The 17,438-nt window shown below is 36.1% G+C and overlaps 1 protein-coding gene across 2 annotated transcripts in view; it reads left to right on the top strand.

Annotated features, from left to right (window-relative positions):
- WDR47 (WD repeat domain 47) overlaps positions 1–17,438 on the top strand; it is a 63,438-nt gene that overhangs the window by 1,131 nt on the left and 44,869 nt on the right. Inside the window, exon 1 of one of the 2 annotated variants that reach the window (XM_069599432.1) lies at positions 16,235–16,289. The exons of the other annotated variant lie outside the window; for it this stretch is intronic. Coding sequence (XP_069455533.1) covers positions 16,275–16,289 — 15 coding nt within the window. The 5' untranslated portion in view covers positions 16,235–16,274. Of the gene's footprint in view, positions 1–16,234; positions 16,290–17,438 lie in introns of those variants that run through there. 2 annotated transcript variants of the gene reach the window in all.

Genomic DNA, 17,438 nt, shown 5'->3' with positions numbered 1-17,438 from the left:
GACCGGAGCCCCGGGGGCGCCTGCGTGGGAGAGGAGAACGGGAGCTTGTAGAACTCATGGGGTTAAGCCGCTTACTTATGTTGGGGAGAAAAGATTGGGGCTCCAGCTCTGGAGCGAGGCCTTGGCCGAAAAGGGGCAGGGGAAAACAGGGGAGGCATTTGACCAGCATTTGATTTTTTTCCGCCTTTCTGTACCCAGACGTGCAGTTAGTAATCACGCATGGTATCTAAGGAGAGCATTTTTGGCAACTTGGTTCTCTCTGCATAATGAGAGGAGAAGTCTTTGTTCCACCCAGATTCATAGGTTGTGATCCTAACACTTATTTCCCTCCCCTTGTTGGTGACTTAGAGTTCTTCAAGAAGTTAATGGTACAGAGATTAACATGTAAGGCTTGAATATGCTGTAAATTATTTTTTTCCCACAGTAAATCCAAGTAGATTTTTTTGTCTCCAGGGTTGGCATGTGTTGCTTTGAAATTTTACTGTAATAGAATGGAGAAACGCCTAAGAGCCTATTTTCCTTTATATAGCATATTCCTGGGTCTCATTTAGAAGGAAAAGGTAATGAACAATTTTACCTTCGGTTTTAGTGGAATGATTGCTTCTACATAGGAAGGAAAAATTATTATAGTGACCAGCCAATTAAGCCATAATAGTGTATTGTTAGGGGAAAACACACACACACACACACACACACACACGCTTGAATTTGATGCCATTATAAATAAGCAGTTTTTTGTGAAGGAATTTTAATCTATTTTCCACCCACTTTCCCACTTCCTAATTGTCTTTTTTTCATTTTGAAGCCAGTACTAGGATTATATCATAAGAGAGCAGGGTGCTATCCATTCCTAGTTACATAATGTGTTCAGTTTTTCTGTTTGTGAAGCCCCATTATCAATTACTTACTAAATAGCGTTTGATATGCTTGACATATGCTGCAGTTTGAGAAACACTTCAAAATAAGTGTGAAAAGATGCAGTTTTCCTTAGTAGCTTAGTAAGCTGAAAATCAGATTGCCTGGATTTAAGTTTCCCTTTGCTACTGATTGTAATCTTCAAGAGCTGCTTACCGGACTAGTCTAATTTCCAAATGATAATACCTGCTTTTGTTTTAGTCTGGGAATGAGCTGTGAAGCTGAACAAAATAAAGTATTTGAAAGCACTTTGGAAACAAAATTTAAAACATCTGTTGATTACCTTTTAATAGGATGGAGGGTTGACAGGATAATTAAAAATTCCTGAATGATCTATTTATTAGGTCCAAGACCTTATTTCTTACAATGGCCTTAAAGGGCTTATAAGAGACTATTAAAATACATCTTTACTCCTTGGCAGAGGTTCTTTATTACTGTGGTGACATGGCGAAAGGGTGTGTTCTTTCTGTATGTGGGTCAGGATTGCTTTCCTGGTTTCAGTAGGACGTTTTCATAGTTCAGAAAATAAGGCTATGGCCAATAATTCTTACTTGAGTTTCATTTGGTATTAAATAATTCTTAGTGTTCATCATTGATTCTTGATCAAGAAATAGCGTACTTTATCCCCTCTGACCTCTGGTTTTCAAATAGGAGTATTCAAGATAAGCTGAAATGTGCCAAGAAGTAAATTTGTGGCCACAGAATATGACACACATTTATGGAATTGTCATCAATTTCCCTTGATGACTTGGATAAAAATTTTTTTAAAAATATTAAACAGAAGATATATGGAGAATGTAATATTGACACTAATTTCTAAGGTAAAATTCAAAGAAATTATATGTCTATAGGCTCTGTGGGGATGGGTTCAGTTTCTTTTGTCATTTTAGAGAAAAGTTTTAGAAGGATTTCCGTAGTCCTGGTAGCTCAGACGGTTAAGCGTCTGTCTACAATGTGGGAGACCTGAGTCCGATCCCTGGGTCGGAAAGATGGCCTGGAGAAGGAAATGGCAGTCCACTCCAGTACTATTGCCTGGGAAATCCCATGGACAGAGGAGCCTGGTAGGCTACAGTCCATGGGGTCGCAAAGAGTCGGACATGACTGAGCGACTTCACTCACTTTACTCAGCTAATGAATAAGAGATTACTTGATAGGACAGGAAATAAGTTGAGTTCACTTTCTGAAGCTTTGACATTAGGCTCCAAATTACTTGAATCCTAACTATCCTCTCTTGTTTTCACCCCTGTACAGGCCTGAAGGTTATAATGGAAAGGTCACAGGATTTTAGACCCAGTTGTCCCATTCTTGCTTCTGCACTTTTTGCAGTGTAAGCTGAGACAAGTAACTAACATCTCAGAGTATTAGTGTAATCTTAGGTAAAATGAAGTTAGAAAGTTGTGAGAATTAATATAGACGATGTATGGGAGTGTTTAGCACAGGACCTGACATAGTGGCTGCACAGTAAATGTTAGCATGTTTTTCCCTTCCCATCTCTGCATGTTAGGGTATTAACACTCCTTCAGACACAGTCTTAGCAAGATACCTCATTATTCCTCTGAACTTCCATAAAATTTTGTCATTTTTTATGTTACTCTTTACTTTGTATTTTATGTATAATGTTTTTGTACAGAAGACTTTAATCCACGTCTTCAGGTTATAAATCCGTTGCTGACCCTTGTCTAAGAATACTTTTTCCATTTAATTTTGAGACCATTGCGTTGAATAGCCAAAACTTACATATTTCAACTGATTTTTCTTTTTGTTTTGAATTTGTTTTTGTTTGAGTAAAAAGATACCGTTACAAAACACCATGCCCTCCTTTATAAGCCCTTCTTTTGTGTTTTATCTTCTTGTTCACTGTAGTAACTCAGTCATTGTAACTCAGGGATGCAGCATGATGCTAGCAGGTGTACACAAGTATTTTTAAATGAGTACTTCAAACGTGTTTCTACAAGTAGGAGTCTCTCCATGTGTCATCTTTAACATAGTTGATCTAATCAGGATTCCCAATGTTTTAAAATTACACCTAGCTTTTTTTTTTTTTTTTAAAAACAAGGTAAACTTTTTCCAGGTCAAATTTTTGTTTTATTCACAGCACAGAAGCTGTTCCAGAAAAATTTCCAGAAGATCCCCTGGAGAAGGGAATGGCAACCCACTCCAGTGTTCTTGCCTGAAAAATTCCATGGACAGAGGAGCCTGGCAGGCTACAGACCATGGGGTCACAAAGAGTCAGACATGACCGAGTGACTAACACATGTAACACACAGCTCTTCCACAGCATGTTATTAGCAACCCTTTTGACATGTTGTCTGAGGACAATGTCCTTACTTTATGAGTTCTAAAGGGGGAGAAATTTACATTGCACCAGTCACATTCACGTCACTCTGTTAGGAAGTTGATCTCATTTACAAGTCAGCACTATTTTAGAGAAAAAGTACTACATGAAAAATGGCATAAAATTTTTATACTATTTATAGTTGATGCATTTGATTCAAATAATGAATTCAAATAACTCATTGGAGAAATGAATGAAATTCTATGACTAAGTGCCAAGTTTTGTGAAACCTATTGAAAAAGAAAATGGAACTTATATAAAAATCTTTGAGAAAGCTTTATAGAACTGAGCTAAAATTGGTGCCTTAATGTCCATTTTGATTTAATATTTTTCCTTTCTTCGCTTCCAGTTTTATTGAGATATCATTGACAAACAGCACTGGATAAATTTAAGGTGTACATAATAATTTGACTTGCATACATTATGAAATAATTATCATAAGTTTAGTGAACATCCATCATTTCATATAGATACAAAATTTTAAAAATAGGAAAAAATATTTTCCCTTGTGATGAGAACTCTTAGGATTTACTCTCAACAACTTTCCTGTATAATATTGTTGTTGTTTAGTTTTTAAGTTGTGTCCGACTCTTTGTGAATGCATGGACTATGTAGCCCGCCAGCCTCCTCTGTCCATGGGATTTCCCAGGGATTAAACCCAGGTCTCCTGCATTGGAGGCAGATTCATTACCATTTGAGCCATCAGGGAAGCCCCCTGTTTAATATACACCAGTGTTAATTATTTTTATCATGTAGTACATTACATTCCTAGTATTTGTTATCTTTTAACTGGAAGTTTTTACCTTTTGATGGCCTTCATCCAGTTCTCCTTTCTCCTTCTCCTTACCCCTGATAACCACAAATCTGGTCTCTTTTTCTAAGAGTTTGAAGTATAATTTTTGAAGACTATGTAAGTTCCTGTTATATAACATAGCAATTTGATATTTCTATACATTTCAAAATGATCACCATGATAAGTCTAGTCACAATATGTCACTCTATAGAGACATCACATGTTAATAGTTATTGTCTTGGTCCCCACACTGTACATTTCATATCCATGACTCATTTATTTTGAAACTGAAAATTTGTTCTTAATTTTCCTCACCTGTCTCTTCCTCCCCTTACACCTTTCCTCTCTGGCAACCACCTGTTTGTTCTCTGTATGTATAACTGTTTCTGTTCTGTTTTTTTAGGTTTCACATATAAGTGAAATCATTCAGTATTTAGTTTTCTCTAACTTATTTCACTTAGCATAATACATGGCAAGATTTCATTCGTCTTTTTTTTTTTTAAAGATTTATTTATTTTATATTTGGCTGTGCTGGGTGTTTGTTGCTGCCCGAGGGCTTTCTCTCGTTGTGGCAAGTGGGAGCTAGTCTTCATGTGGTGCATGGGCTTCTCCTTGCAGTGGCTTCTTTTGTTGCAGAACACAGGCTTTAGTGCAGGGTCCTCAGTAGTTGTGGTGCTTTGGCTCAGTAGTTGTGGCTTGTGGGCTTAGTTGTTCCACGGCATGTGGAATCTTCCCTGACCAGGGATAGAACCCGTGACCCCTGTATTGACAGGTGGATTCTTAACCATTGGACCACCAGGGAAACCTTTCATTCATTTTTTTGGCTGAGTAGTATTCTGTTGTGCATATGTGTGTGTATACCACATCTTTCTCCATTCATCTATTAGTGTTTACTTAGGTTGAGTTTGTATCTTATTTTTGTAAATAATGCAGCAATGAACATAGGGGTTCTTATGTATTTTCTAACTAGTGTCTTCATTTTTTTTCAGATAAATATCCAGGAGTGGAATTGCTGGGTCCTATGGTAGTTCTATTTTTTAATTTTTTGAGGAATCTGTTTACTGTTTTCCACAGTGTCTGTACCAGTTTACATTCCCACCTGCAGTTCACAAGGGTTCTGTGTTTTCCGTATCCTTGCCAACAGTTGTTATTTGTTGTCTTTTGCAATAACAGCCATTCTGACGTGTGTGAGGATGTCACTGGTTTTGATTATTAGTATTTCCCTGATGATTAGTTGAGCATCTTTTCATTGCAGTCTGTATGTCTTTGGAAAAAAATGTCTAAATCTTTTGCCCATTTTTTAATTGGGTTGTTCATTTTTTGATGTTTTATGAGTTCTTTGCATATTTTGGATATTAACCCCTTGATATATATATATTGTTTGAACATTTTTCCAAATTTTGCTTTTTAAAAAATATTATTTTAAGAGCTTGGAAATAGAATTGGGTTGGTTTTCTTTTTAACTTTAGGAAAAGCTTTTGAAATGAAAGTCTGGGAAGTACCAAAAAAACAGTATCTCACAAATAGATGATGTAAAGCAACTTTAGGTGTCTAGTTGTGCTCATTGTATAGTACCCACATTATGGGAATTGTTAATTTCATTGTGTACAGTTGTTGACCAGACCACAACTGGAGGGAGTATTGTGTTCTATTTCAGGTGTTTTAAAGTGAGGTTAACAGTTGTTCAGAGGAGAATGACTAGTATTGTAGGGAATCTGGAAGTTATATAAAGATTGGTTGAAGGAAGTAGAGAAATAGACACGATGATTGTCAGACTCAAATGTGTAAATTTTCAACATAACAAATTTTTATTGTGCTGACCCTAAAGACATACCTAGATGAAAGCAGATTTCAATGCAATATTGGAAAACAAAATAAAATGCCTTTTTATACTTGTGAAAAATTGCAGGAATTCTGCATTATGTATTGCTGTGTAACAAATTACCCCCAAACTAAGAGGCTTAAAACAACAAATATTCACTGTACTGTTTCTGGAGGTCAGGAATCTGGGCCATCCCAGCTGGGAGCCTCTGAGCTTAGGTCTCTCTTGAGGCTGCAGTTAAGCTTCTCTAGAGCTATGGTCTCACCTGAAAGCTAGACTGGATAATGGTCTCCTTCCAGGCTCAGTGACTCGGACCTCTGTTCCTTGTTGGACTGAGGGCTTCCACTCTTCACAGACTGCTGACTGAAGACTTTCTTCAGTTCTTTGTTACTTGGATCTTTCTACAAGGTTTCCTCATGACGTGGCAGCTGACTTCCTCCAGAGAGAGCAGTTTGAGAGAGGGCACACACCTGCTCTTGGAATGGAAGTTACCATCTTTTTATAAATCTTGGAAGTGACACCCCAACACTTCCAGTCTGCACTTGGGTACAAGTGAGTTACTAAATCCAGTCCACACTCAAGGGCCAGGGACTACGAAAGGGTGTAAAAACAATAGTCTCACTGGTGACTGTCTTAGAGACTGAGACACGCACCTTGGGTGGGGTATAGAAATTTTCTGTCATTAGAGGTGTTTATGTAGACACTGGCAGGCCATCTGTCAGAGATGTGTTCAGATATTCTGTACTAAAAAAGAGAGTGGACAAAGGTACCCCCCAACTTAATTCTATGATAAGTTTATAAATGCTAAGGAAGTAGAAAAGCTAAGGATGGAAAACTCAATTAAGTGGGTAGTTATATAGTATACATACTATTGTACTTTCAATAGTTAATACTTATATAGTTGTGGTTTTTTTAGTATGTTTTCAAGTTTTTGTGACTCAGTACATTTTCTTATGTTTCTAAATATTCTGCTGTATAATAGATACAGTTGTATACCTACTGACAAACTTTTTTGTATGTTCAGTTTTTGAAGCATACTCAAATATCTTAAGTTCTACTTTTCTCATTGAAAACAAGTGTGGGAGTAAAAAAAAACAAAACATAAAGGATAATTTTAATCTATTTCACAAAGATGACCTTGTCTTCAGGTGTGACAGAAAACTATACTAGAGATAGTTATATTTCATTATATAATGAAAAGTAAAATTGTGTTCTTTAGATAAAGTATCTCTTTTACCACAAATAACGTAAAACATACAAATAAGCAAATAAATAAAGAATACTGCATAAATTTATATGAATATTCACTTTGATCTTAATTGGTAAGCATTAATTTGTGATTAGAATTTTAAATTAATTTTATTATAAACATTACTCTTAAAAACATTCTGCCTATCTTTTTTTTCCTGCCTATCTTTTTTACATGTGTTTTTATAGGTTGAAATTTTACTTAATAAACATTTGAATTTTTACCATAAGCTGCTGTGAAAATTTAAGGAATAAACTATTTAAAACTTTAAAAATTCTCTGCAAGATTAATACCTAAAACTTTTGACTCCGAGTGAGGAGACCTTGAGTTTCTTATGCTTAGCTCTGCCTAATGTCCAATAATAATTCTATAGTCAAGTGGTGGCATTGTTTCTCATTAGTCAGTAAGATTCACATTTTGAATAGTTCTAAAGAAGTTACTTGCTTTGATCTGACCAAACTTAACCCTCCATGTTTCTCTTGAAATCCGTGACACAATTTGTGAACTTTATGATTGGAAAAGTATTAAGTCTGAGACTGGAGAACTCAGCAGAGATCCAGTAGACCTTAAACAAACCCAGTGAACCATGTTGTGAACAAGTGATCTAAAACAGTGTGTTATTAATATTTGCCACACCCGTGTGGCATGCAGGAGCTCCCCGACTAAGGAGGGACCCCATGTCCCCTGCGTTGGGAGCATAGAATCTTAACCACTGGACTGCCAGTGAGGTCCCTAAAAAAGTATATTATTTAAGAATAAAACAAATTTTTCACATAGTTCCTTTTTAGATCTAAAATTCTTATGCTTTAAATTAGCACCATAATTTTGCTTTTGGTCGTGCTCCAAAAACTAAGTTATGTTCAGCAGCAAAGCAGTTTCAATTTGAGCAGCAGCTATTGAAATTTATCTAGTTTCTTCTTCCTCTTCTGGGATGGTATCTAAAAGCATTCAGAATAATACAGTATTTGATATACCATTGTCTTTTATCCTGCAGTACAGCCTGTAAGAAAACCAGGCTGTCCTGAACCCCTGGTAATAGAGTTATTTACCTTTATCCCAAGAAGGTTGGGAAAGCATCAGGATCTGCATGTGGAGTGTGCCCAGGCCAAATTCCAAGGAATTCATGCTGTGAGACCTAAAGTTCTTATGAAAGTCAAAGTGAAACTGTGCAGTCCGTGGAATTCTCCAGGCCAGAATACTGGAGTGGGTTGCCGTTCCCTTCTCCAGGGGATCTTCCCAACCCAGGGATCGAACCCAGGTCTCCCAGAGCATTGCAGGCTTATGAAGTTGTCTAAAAAGTATAGACCAACATGTAGTGGTTCCATATGTGCTACATGTGTTTGTGACAGGATTAAATGCACTTTCCTTATTGAGGAGTAAAAAATTGTTGTGAAAGTATTGAAAACACAAGCCAGAATCAGAAAGCTAAATTAAAAAATGAAGCTTTTTTGAGTAATAAATAGATCAAAAAGACGTAAAATTAAAAAAAATCATTTAGACTTCCCCATATTCGATATGGCTTTTCAAAGGTACTTTCAAATCTGGTTTGTTTTAAAGTCAAAAGTTAAACAGCTAAGGGACTCCCCTGCTGGCTCAGTGGTAAAGAATACGCCTGCAGTGCAGCAGACACAGGAGATGTGGGTTTGATCCCTAGGATGGGAAGCTCCGCTGGAGGAGGGCGTAGCAACCTGCTCCAGTATTTTTGCTTGGAGAATCCCATGGACAGAGGAGCCTGGCGGGCTTTAGTCCGTAGGGTCACAGAGAAGCAACTGAGCACTCACAGATGCAAACAGCTAGAGCTCTTTCAATCTAAATTTTTGTTTCACGTTGGAGGTTTCCTTCCCTCCTGTCATTTTCAATACTGCTTGTTTTTTGATGGCAGTGTTCATTTGGATAACATAATTTAAAAATAAACTGGAGTTTATTAAGTAAAGGTTAGAAATTATATTTTACCAGACGTGGAGAGATCTTTTAAAATAAAAACTGTAGTCTTTAAATTCATTTTAGTATCTTACACAGTTGAGCTAATAATTTTGTCTCTCTAGCTAAAAGGGTATATTTAAAACTTTGATTAGATTGTTGTTAATGTAGACTTCTAGCTTATTTACCCACCCTATTAGCATTGTTTAATAGAAAAACTATGAAAAATGATAGAACTATGGACCTCTGTTGGAATAATTTTTTATATTATTCGAGTTCGATGAAGGTTTCTCATTTTGGCATATTTAGATGACTGTGTATCCATTTTATGTTGTTCCTTGTTTTTGTATTGTTGCCCTTTTCTTGGAAATCAATGTGATACAATAGAAAGAACTTTAGTCAACTTATGGTTCCAGTCTTGTCCTAGAGTTTTTGTCTACAGTCTTTTCTTCCTTTTCTCCGTTTCTGTTTCTGTGTCTGTCTTTGCCTGTCCTCTCTGGCTCTGTATTTGTCTTTCACAGTCAAAAATTCTAATTTTCATTGTTATAAAGCTTAGGTTCGGGATTGGCGAGGAGAACGCAATTTCTTGCCTGTCAAGATAAGGCCACGCAGATGTTTTAAGGAAGTAATGAAAAATTGATCTGAAAATTAATCTAAGTATATATATTTGCCTCCTTTTTACCCCTTTGTGTTTTGCTACACAGTTAAATAGTTTCCTTCAGTTACTTTTAAGAAATTTCATGGATGGCATTGACATCGATGTTGATATCGGAATTTACGTCCTGACATGTTTCTGAAAGAAGTACTCAACTGCTAGTGAGATGTTCACCCTTAATATAAATGCTGGGCTAAGTTTTTGAGCATACAAAGCTTTGTGTCTTCATCTGTAAAATGGAGATAACATTGTCAGTCTTATGATTGTTATAAAGATCAATTAAGCAATATAAGATCCTACAATAGTTTTTGTGCCCTAGAGTTTTTGCATTGTAAATATAGCAGTTAATCCTGTCTTTGGACTTGCCTTGTGGCTCAGATGGTAAAGAATCTGCCTGCAATGTGGGGGACTTGGGTTCGATCCCTGGGTTGGGAAGATCCCCTGGAGAAGGGAATGGCTACCCACTCCAGTATTCTGGCCTAGAGAATTCCTCGGACAGAGGAACTTGGCAGGCTATAGTCCATGTGGTTGGGATTCTTCAGTACCTGGTACCTTGATATAGAACTTTTGAGATCTAATTCTGTGATTTTTTTTCATTTTCATAGTTTTTTTCTGTTAAATTAAAACTTTTATTTGTATAAGAAATGTATGTATAATTAAATAATACATGAGTATATATTTGTTATAAACCATTCAGATGATGTTGAATGATGAAGAATAAAAAAATCTCCCTTCAGTCCTTTCCTTTCCTAGTTCCCTGCCCTCCATCCAATCTCATTCTTCTTTTCATAGGTAACCACTCTGAACAGTTTGATATGTATCCCTCCAGCCTCCCTTTGTCATTTATTTAAATACAGAGATACTATGCTCTCCCTTTTAAAAGAGATGAATAGGCCTATTTATATTCATCAATTCATCAAGTATTTGTTGATAGCTGTGTTTTTCTGTAATGTGTCTTTTTACTGTTAAGGTACAGTAGACATACATCACTGCATTAGTATTCTGTAATATGAATTTCCCAAAAATTAGCAATTCTCCTATTGATGAGAGCTTGGTTCATTTCTAATTTTTCTCTATTACAAGCAAATCTTAAAGAACATCTTTGTATATGTTCAGTTCAGTCAGTCAGTCATGTCCGACTCTGAGACCCTATGAACCCCAGCACGCCAGGCCTGCCTGCCCATTACCGGCTCCCAAAGTCCACCCAAACCCATGTCCATTGTGTTGGTGATGCCATCCAACCATCTTATCCTCCGTCGTCCCCTTCTCCTCCTACCCTCAATCTTTCCCGGCATCAGGGTCTTTTCAAATGAGTCAGTTCTTGGCATCAGGTGGCCAAAGTATTGGAGTTTCAGCTTCAGCATCAGTCCTTCCCATGAACACCCAGGACTGATCTCCTTTAGGATGGACTGGTTGGATCTCCTTGCAGTCCAAGGGACTCTCAAGAGTCTTCTCCAGCACCTCAGTTCAAAAGCATCAGTTCTTCGGCACTCAGCTTTCTTTATAGTCCAACTCTCACATTGATACATGACCACTGGAAAAACCACAGCCTTGACTAGATGGACCTTAGTTGACAAAGTAATGTCTCTGCTTTTTAATATGCTCTCTAGGTTGATCATAACTTTCCTTCCAAGGAGTAAGTGTCTTTTAATTTCACGGCTGCAGTCACCATCTGCAGTGATTTTGGAGCCCAGAAAAATAAAGTCTGACACTGTTTCCCCATCTATTTGCCATGAAGTGATGGGACCAGATGCCATGATCTTAGTTTTCTGAATGTTGAGCTTTAAGCCAACTTTTTCACTCTCCTCTTTCATTTTCATCAAGAGGCTCTTTAGTTCTTCTTCACTTTCTGCCATAAGGGTGGTATCATCTGCATATCTGAGGTTATTGATATTTCTCCTAGCAATCTTGATTCCAGCTTGTGCTTCTTCCAGCCCAGAGTTTCTCATGATGTACTCTGCATGTAAGTTAAATAAGCAGGGTGACAATATACAGCCTTGACGTACTCCTTTTCCTATTTGGAACCAGTCTGTTGTTCCATGTCCAGTTCTAACTGTTGCTTCCTGACCTGCATATAGGTTTCTCAAGAGGCAGGTCAGGTGGTCTGGTATTCCCATCTCTGTAAGAATTTTCCACAGTTTATTGTGAACCACACAGTCAAAGGCTTTGGCATAGTCAAGCAGAAATAAATATTTTTTTGGAACTCTCTTGGTTTTTCGATGATCCAGCAGATGTTGGCAATTTAATCTCTGGTTCCTGTGCCTTTTCTAAAACCAGCTTGAACATCGGGAAGTTCACAGTTCACATATTGTATATGTATCTTTGTACATATTTGTATATTTTTGCAGAATAGGTTCCTAGAAATAGAATTGGAATTGGTGAGTCAGAGTATATGCATTTAAAATTTTCATAGATGAAAATTTCATACTGTCAAATTCTCTCTTCAAAAGTCTGTCCCAATTATATTCTTTCTTTCATTATGTATTTTTAAAGATTTTTGGTCATACTGTGTGGCATATAGAGTCTTATTTCCCCAACTGGGGTTTGAACCTGTGCCCACTGTGGTGGAAACATGGAATCCTAACCACTGAATCCCCAGGGAAGTCCCCAGTATTCTTAACAGAGTGTGTGTAAAGGGGCATTTACTCACACTCTTGCCAACTCTAGATACTATGAAGTCTTTTAAATTTTGCCATTGTTGGTATCTTACTTTAATATTACCAGTGAAGCTGAACATCTTTTCATCAATTTTTTGGGTTATTTTTAGTGCTGTGAATTGTTGTTCAGCTGGAATTTTGGGGGAGATACTGATTTGAGGATGCTATTTTTATGTTCTGGATGGTAATCTTTTAACCATTTGTTTTGTATTTGGTCCTTGTCCTTTATCTGTTACCTTGTTCATGGCAACTTCTGTTAAATGGAAGGTTTACGTTTTACATTTTTAGTGCCAAATTTGGCAGTTTTTTAATTTACCTTTTCTGGATTTTATGCGACTGAGTTACACAGCATGGGTCTACCTATCTTGTACATTGTTTTAGTACTTTAGTAATTAAACGTATTTTAAAAATATTTGTGGGTTTGAATATGAAAATAATACAAATACTTTTATCTCATAAAGAAAGATTGAAATAATATTTGAATAGAATCTGAGAAGAGGGTCTCAGTTTATGAAAAAAATACAAATCATTCTGAAATGTTATTGCTTTGTTATATAAATAATGAATATATTATATTCCTAACATGTCTAATTATTTCCAGTTATTTGCAGTTGGAAAGTCATTGTGTTTCACGTGTGTGTTGTTTTAGTCGCTCAGCTGTGTCTGATCCGTTGCGAGTCCATGGACTGTAGTCTACCAGGCTCTTATGTCCCTGGGCTTTCTCTAGGCAAGAATACTGGAGTGGGTAGCCTATTGCTGCTTCAGGGGATCTTCCTGACCTAGGAATTGAACCAGGCCCTCCTGCAGTGCAGGCAGATTCTTTACCAGCTGAGTTACCAGGGAATATATGTTTCACATGTAATATTTAAATTATAAATATAATATATAAATTTCATATAAAACATTAAAAATTTTTGGAATAGGTAGTAATTGCACATGGTCCAAAATTAAAAAGGTACAAAAGGGTGTATAGCGGTACCATTTTTCTTCTTTATTATCCATTCCATTTCTGTTGTTTATTATCCGCTTTTCCCTCTTGGAGACAACCAATTTTATCAGTTTCTTGTGTCTATTGCCAGAGATATCTTATGCATATATACAACATATTTTTATGTTAATTAATTCTTTTCTTTTTATAGCTATATAAAGCTGCACCTGCTTTAAATGTAATTTGTTCTTCAGGCTAAAAATCATTCACAGTTCCAGAAGGTAAATTAAAATAATTGATGAATAGAGAACAGCTGTCAGCAGTGAGAAGGGACACATGCTGCATCCGTGCTTGCTGATTAGCAGACGTGACAGGGCCTTGCAGTTAGAAGGGCTTTTCTTTTGTTTACTTAAATGATCTGAAACAAATTTTTCTTTTCTCTTGTTAAACTGACCTTAGAATCAGAGACTTCTGATTATTCCAGACTTGATATTTCCTGCTAAGAAAATATACTTCCTGTTATTGAAATGTGAGTTAAAACAAATATAAAACTTAAAGGAAAATCATAGAAATTAGGCAAACTAAATAACCCTCTTATTTTATGTGTGAAGAAATTGAGGCCAGTAGAAATTAAGTGGCTTGCAGTGTCACATTGATATTCCTGAAGGACCAGATATTTGCAGTTAGTAATCTGGCAGCAGTGTAAGTTTTTGGAATGCTCTTATATTTTAAGAGCTAGGAAGTTTTTTCCTCCCTCTTTTTCTTTTTTTTTTTTTTAAAGGAGAAGTTACAGTAGTCTTATGTTGCAGTTTGATATTTTATAAAAAATCTTTATAATATTTCATTTCCTCATCTGCATTTTGCCTGTAAACTGGAATGGTGAAGCACTGTTGTTCAGCATTAGGCACTCTGTAATTCTTGGAAAGTTAAAAGAAAGCAGTGTTTATTGTTTAGGATGGAGATAGGGATTAATGGAGGCTTTCTTAAACACATTTTTTTCTTGACTATAAAATATTTAATGGATGTGGCCTAATTCCCTTAATCTTATGCTTTTGAATCATTCGTAGCCTTCTGTATTTTCTTCCTTCGTAATTTGTATTATAAGTTAGTGAAAGTACCTCATTGCAAAGGGACATTTAAATACCTATTTGTGTTTGGTTAGAAAGCTGATAATTTTTCATGAAACTTTTTTCATATCTATGTATAGAAATATACATAGAAGTCAATATATTTCTATTATCATTCTTTTTTTTTCTTATCTATTGCTAACATTTTACCTTTAATCTTAGGTTTGTAAAAATGATTTTATTTTTTTCCCTCTAATACATTCTTTTAATCTTGATTCACTTAGTTTTCAGCAGGAGTCCATATAGAGACCCCATCTGGAATTTAGTTTCTGTAGATGTTACTTGTATATTAGTACTAAAATGCTGACCTCTGTCTAGCTCATTTCCAGATATATTTACTTTTTTAAAAAACTTTTTTTCCTTCATTATTAAATATAAGTAAACATTTATTTCTTAGAGGAAAATTCATAGAGTTCATGTTTTGTGATTTATTTTTTAATAGCAAATCTGTTAGTATGAAAATACTAAGACAATCTGATCCTCCCTACCCCAATTTTTTTTCTGTTTTTGGTGGAATACACTTTATGTTGGCCCTATATATTATAAATTCTGCTTGGTGAGCACGCATATACATGGGCTGGCATATCTACCTAAGATGTTGTCAAGGCTGATTTGGCTGAATAAATTGAAGGGCTGGAGCTTTATCCTTTAGAATGATTTCTTTTTGGCCTTGCCATGGGATCTTAATTCCTTGACCAGGGATCAGACCTGGATCATCGGTAGTGAAAGCAGGGATGCCTAACCATTGGACCACCAGGGAATTCCCTTGAATGGGTTTTATTTATTTATTATTTATTTCTAATAAGTAGATTAAACATGTATTTCAAGTACTTATTTTAAATGTATATTTTTTTTCAAACTTTTTCTTTTGTATTAGAGTATGACTAATTAACAGTGTAGTTTCAGGTGAACAGTTAAGGGACTCAGCCATACATATACATGTATCCATTCTCCCCCAGACCTCCCTCCCATCCAGGCTGACACATAACATTGAGTCAAGTTCCATGTACTATATACTATAGGTCCTTGTTGGTTATCCATTTTTAATATAGCAGTGTGTACATGACCTTCTGCAACCTCCTAAGTATCCCTTTCCCCTGGTGACCATAAGCTTGTTTTCTAAGTCTGTGAGTCTCTTTCTGTCTTGTAAGTAAGTTCATTTGTATCATTTCTTTTTAGAGTCCAGGTATAAGGGATGTCATGCAATATTTCTCTTATTCTGTCTGACTTACTTCACTCAGTATAACACTCTCTAGGTCCATCTTTGTTGCTGCAAATGGCCTTATTTCATTCTTTTTAACAGCTGAGTATTATTTCATTGTATGTATGTACATCTTCTTTGTCCATTTCTCTGTTGATGGACACTTAGGTTGCTTTCATGTCTTGGCTATTATAAGCAGTGCTGCAATGAACATTGGGGTGCATCCTTTTGGATCATGTTTTTCTCCGGATATATGCTCAGGAGTAGGATTGTAGAGTCATGATAGCTCTATTTTTAGTTTTTTAAGGGCCGTCAATACTGTTCTCCATAATGGCATCACCGACTCGATGGACACGAATTTGTGTAAGCTTGGGGAGTTGGTGATGGACAGGGAAGCTTGGTGTGCTGCAGTCCATGGGGTCTCAGAGAGTCAGACATGACTGAGCGACTGAACTGATAGTGGCTATACCAGTTTACATTTCCACCAACAGTGTAGGAGGGTTCGGTTCTCTCTACACCCTCTCCAGTATTTGTTGTTTGTGGATTTTTTTGATGATAGCCATTGAATGGCTTTTAGAAGAGTTGCAAACAAAATCATCTACTCTGTACTTTTTTTTTTCCTTGTAGGATAATTGCTCTACAATATGGTGTTGGCTTTTGCCATATATCAACATGAATCAGCCACAGGTATACATAGGCCCCTTCCTCCAGAGCCCCCCACTCCCATCTCCCACCTTATCCCATCCCTCTAGGTTGAGCTCCCTGTATTAAACAGCAAATTCCCACTTGCTTTCTGTTTTACATGCAGTAATGTATCTGCCTCCATGCTGTTCTCTCGGTTTGCCCAGCCTGTCCATCCCCTACTGTGTCTACAAGTCTGATCTCTGTCAGTGTCTTCTTTGCTGCTCTGCTAGTCTGTACTTTTTAAGAGAGATTTCTTCATTGATTTTTTTTCATCTTAAATTAATCCAAGTAATAATTATGAACATTTATGTACTTTCTGTCTCATTAAAAATAATTTTAGTGGTTTCTAAGCTAGCAGAATCTTACTGATTTATAGTCCCCCAAGGGAAGAGGAAGAGGCGTTTATTACTGAATTCTACTTCTCTGAATTAGAGGAAAATCTTAACTTTGTAGTGATTAATAGTTTAAGAAGATTAAAAAATGTTGAAAATTATGCTTTTATATGTTATCTTTAAAACTATATACAGCTAGGATTTTGGGAGCTTCTACAAATGCTGCAGTAACAGGGTATATTCAAAAAGAATAATTCTAAAATATAGTCATTATGTACCTATGTTTTACGTTGTAGCTAGCAACAGTAAAGTTTATAAGAGCTAAAATTCTGGGTTGGATAATTAAAGTACACTTTTCTACTGGGAATTCTACAAACTTACCATTTAAATTAATTTTTTAAAACCATGAATAATTCCGGTTAGTTAAGATATATTTTTTGCATCTATTCAAAATCTAAGTATAAAATCGTTGTAAAATATGTATTGTTAGAATATACTACTTCTTTTAGGCTTTATTGATTGATCAGAAATGATGGCAGCGTGAAACTTGTGGTTATGATTTAAATTTAAGTGAGACTATTGCCATAGATTCATAGTATAGTAACTCCAGAGTTACTTAGTATTAAACTGAATGTTGAATAATATGAGGCCTATAAACTATTTAATATCATAGTATGTATTGAATGTTAGAAAGTTATGGTCTCAATTCTGTATTAGGTTGTATAATTGGTATATGGTGATTTAAATGAAGTGTCCTCTAAGAACTTTTGAGGCAGCTTTACAGTTATTTTTCTGGGAGTTAAATTAGCAGTGGCTCATT

Source organism: Ovis canadensis, chromosome 1 (genome assembly GCF_042477335.2).
Source record: "Ovis canadensis isolate MfBH-ARS-UI-01 breed Bighorn chromosome 1, ARS-UI_OviCan_v2, whole genome shotgun sequence".
In the NCBI taxonomy this organism is placed as follows: Eukaryota; Metazoa; Chordata; class Mammalia; order Artiodactyla; family Bovidae; genus Ovis; species Ovis canadensis.
The sequence above is the reverse complement of the archived record's forward strand: the minus strand, read 5'-3'. Positions and strand labels throughout refer to the sequence as shown.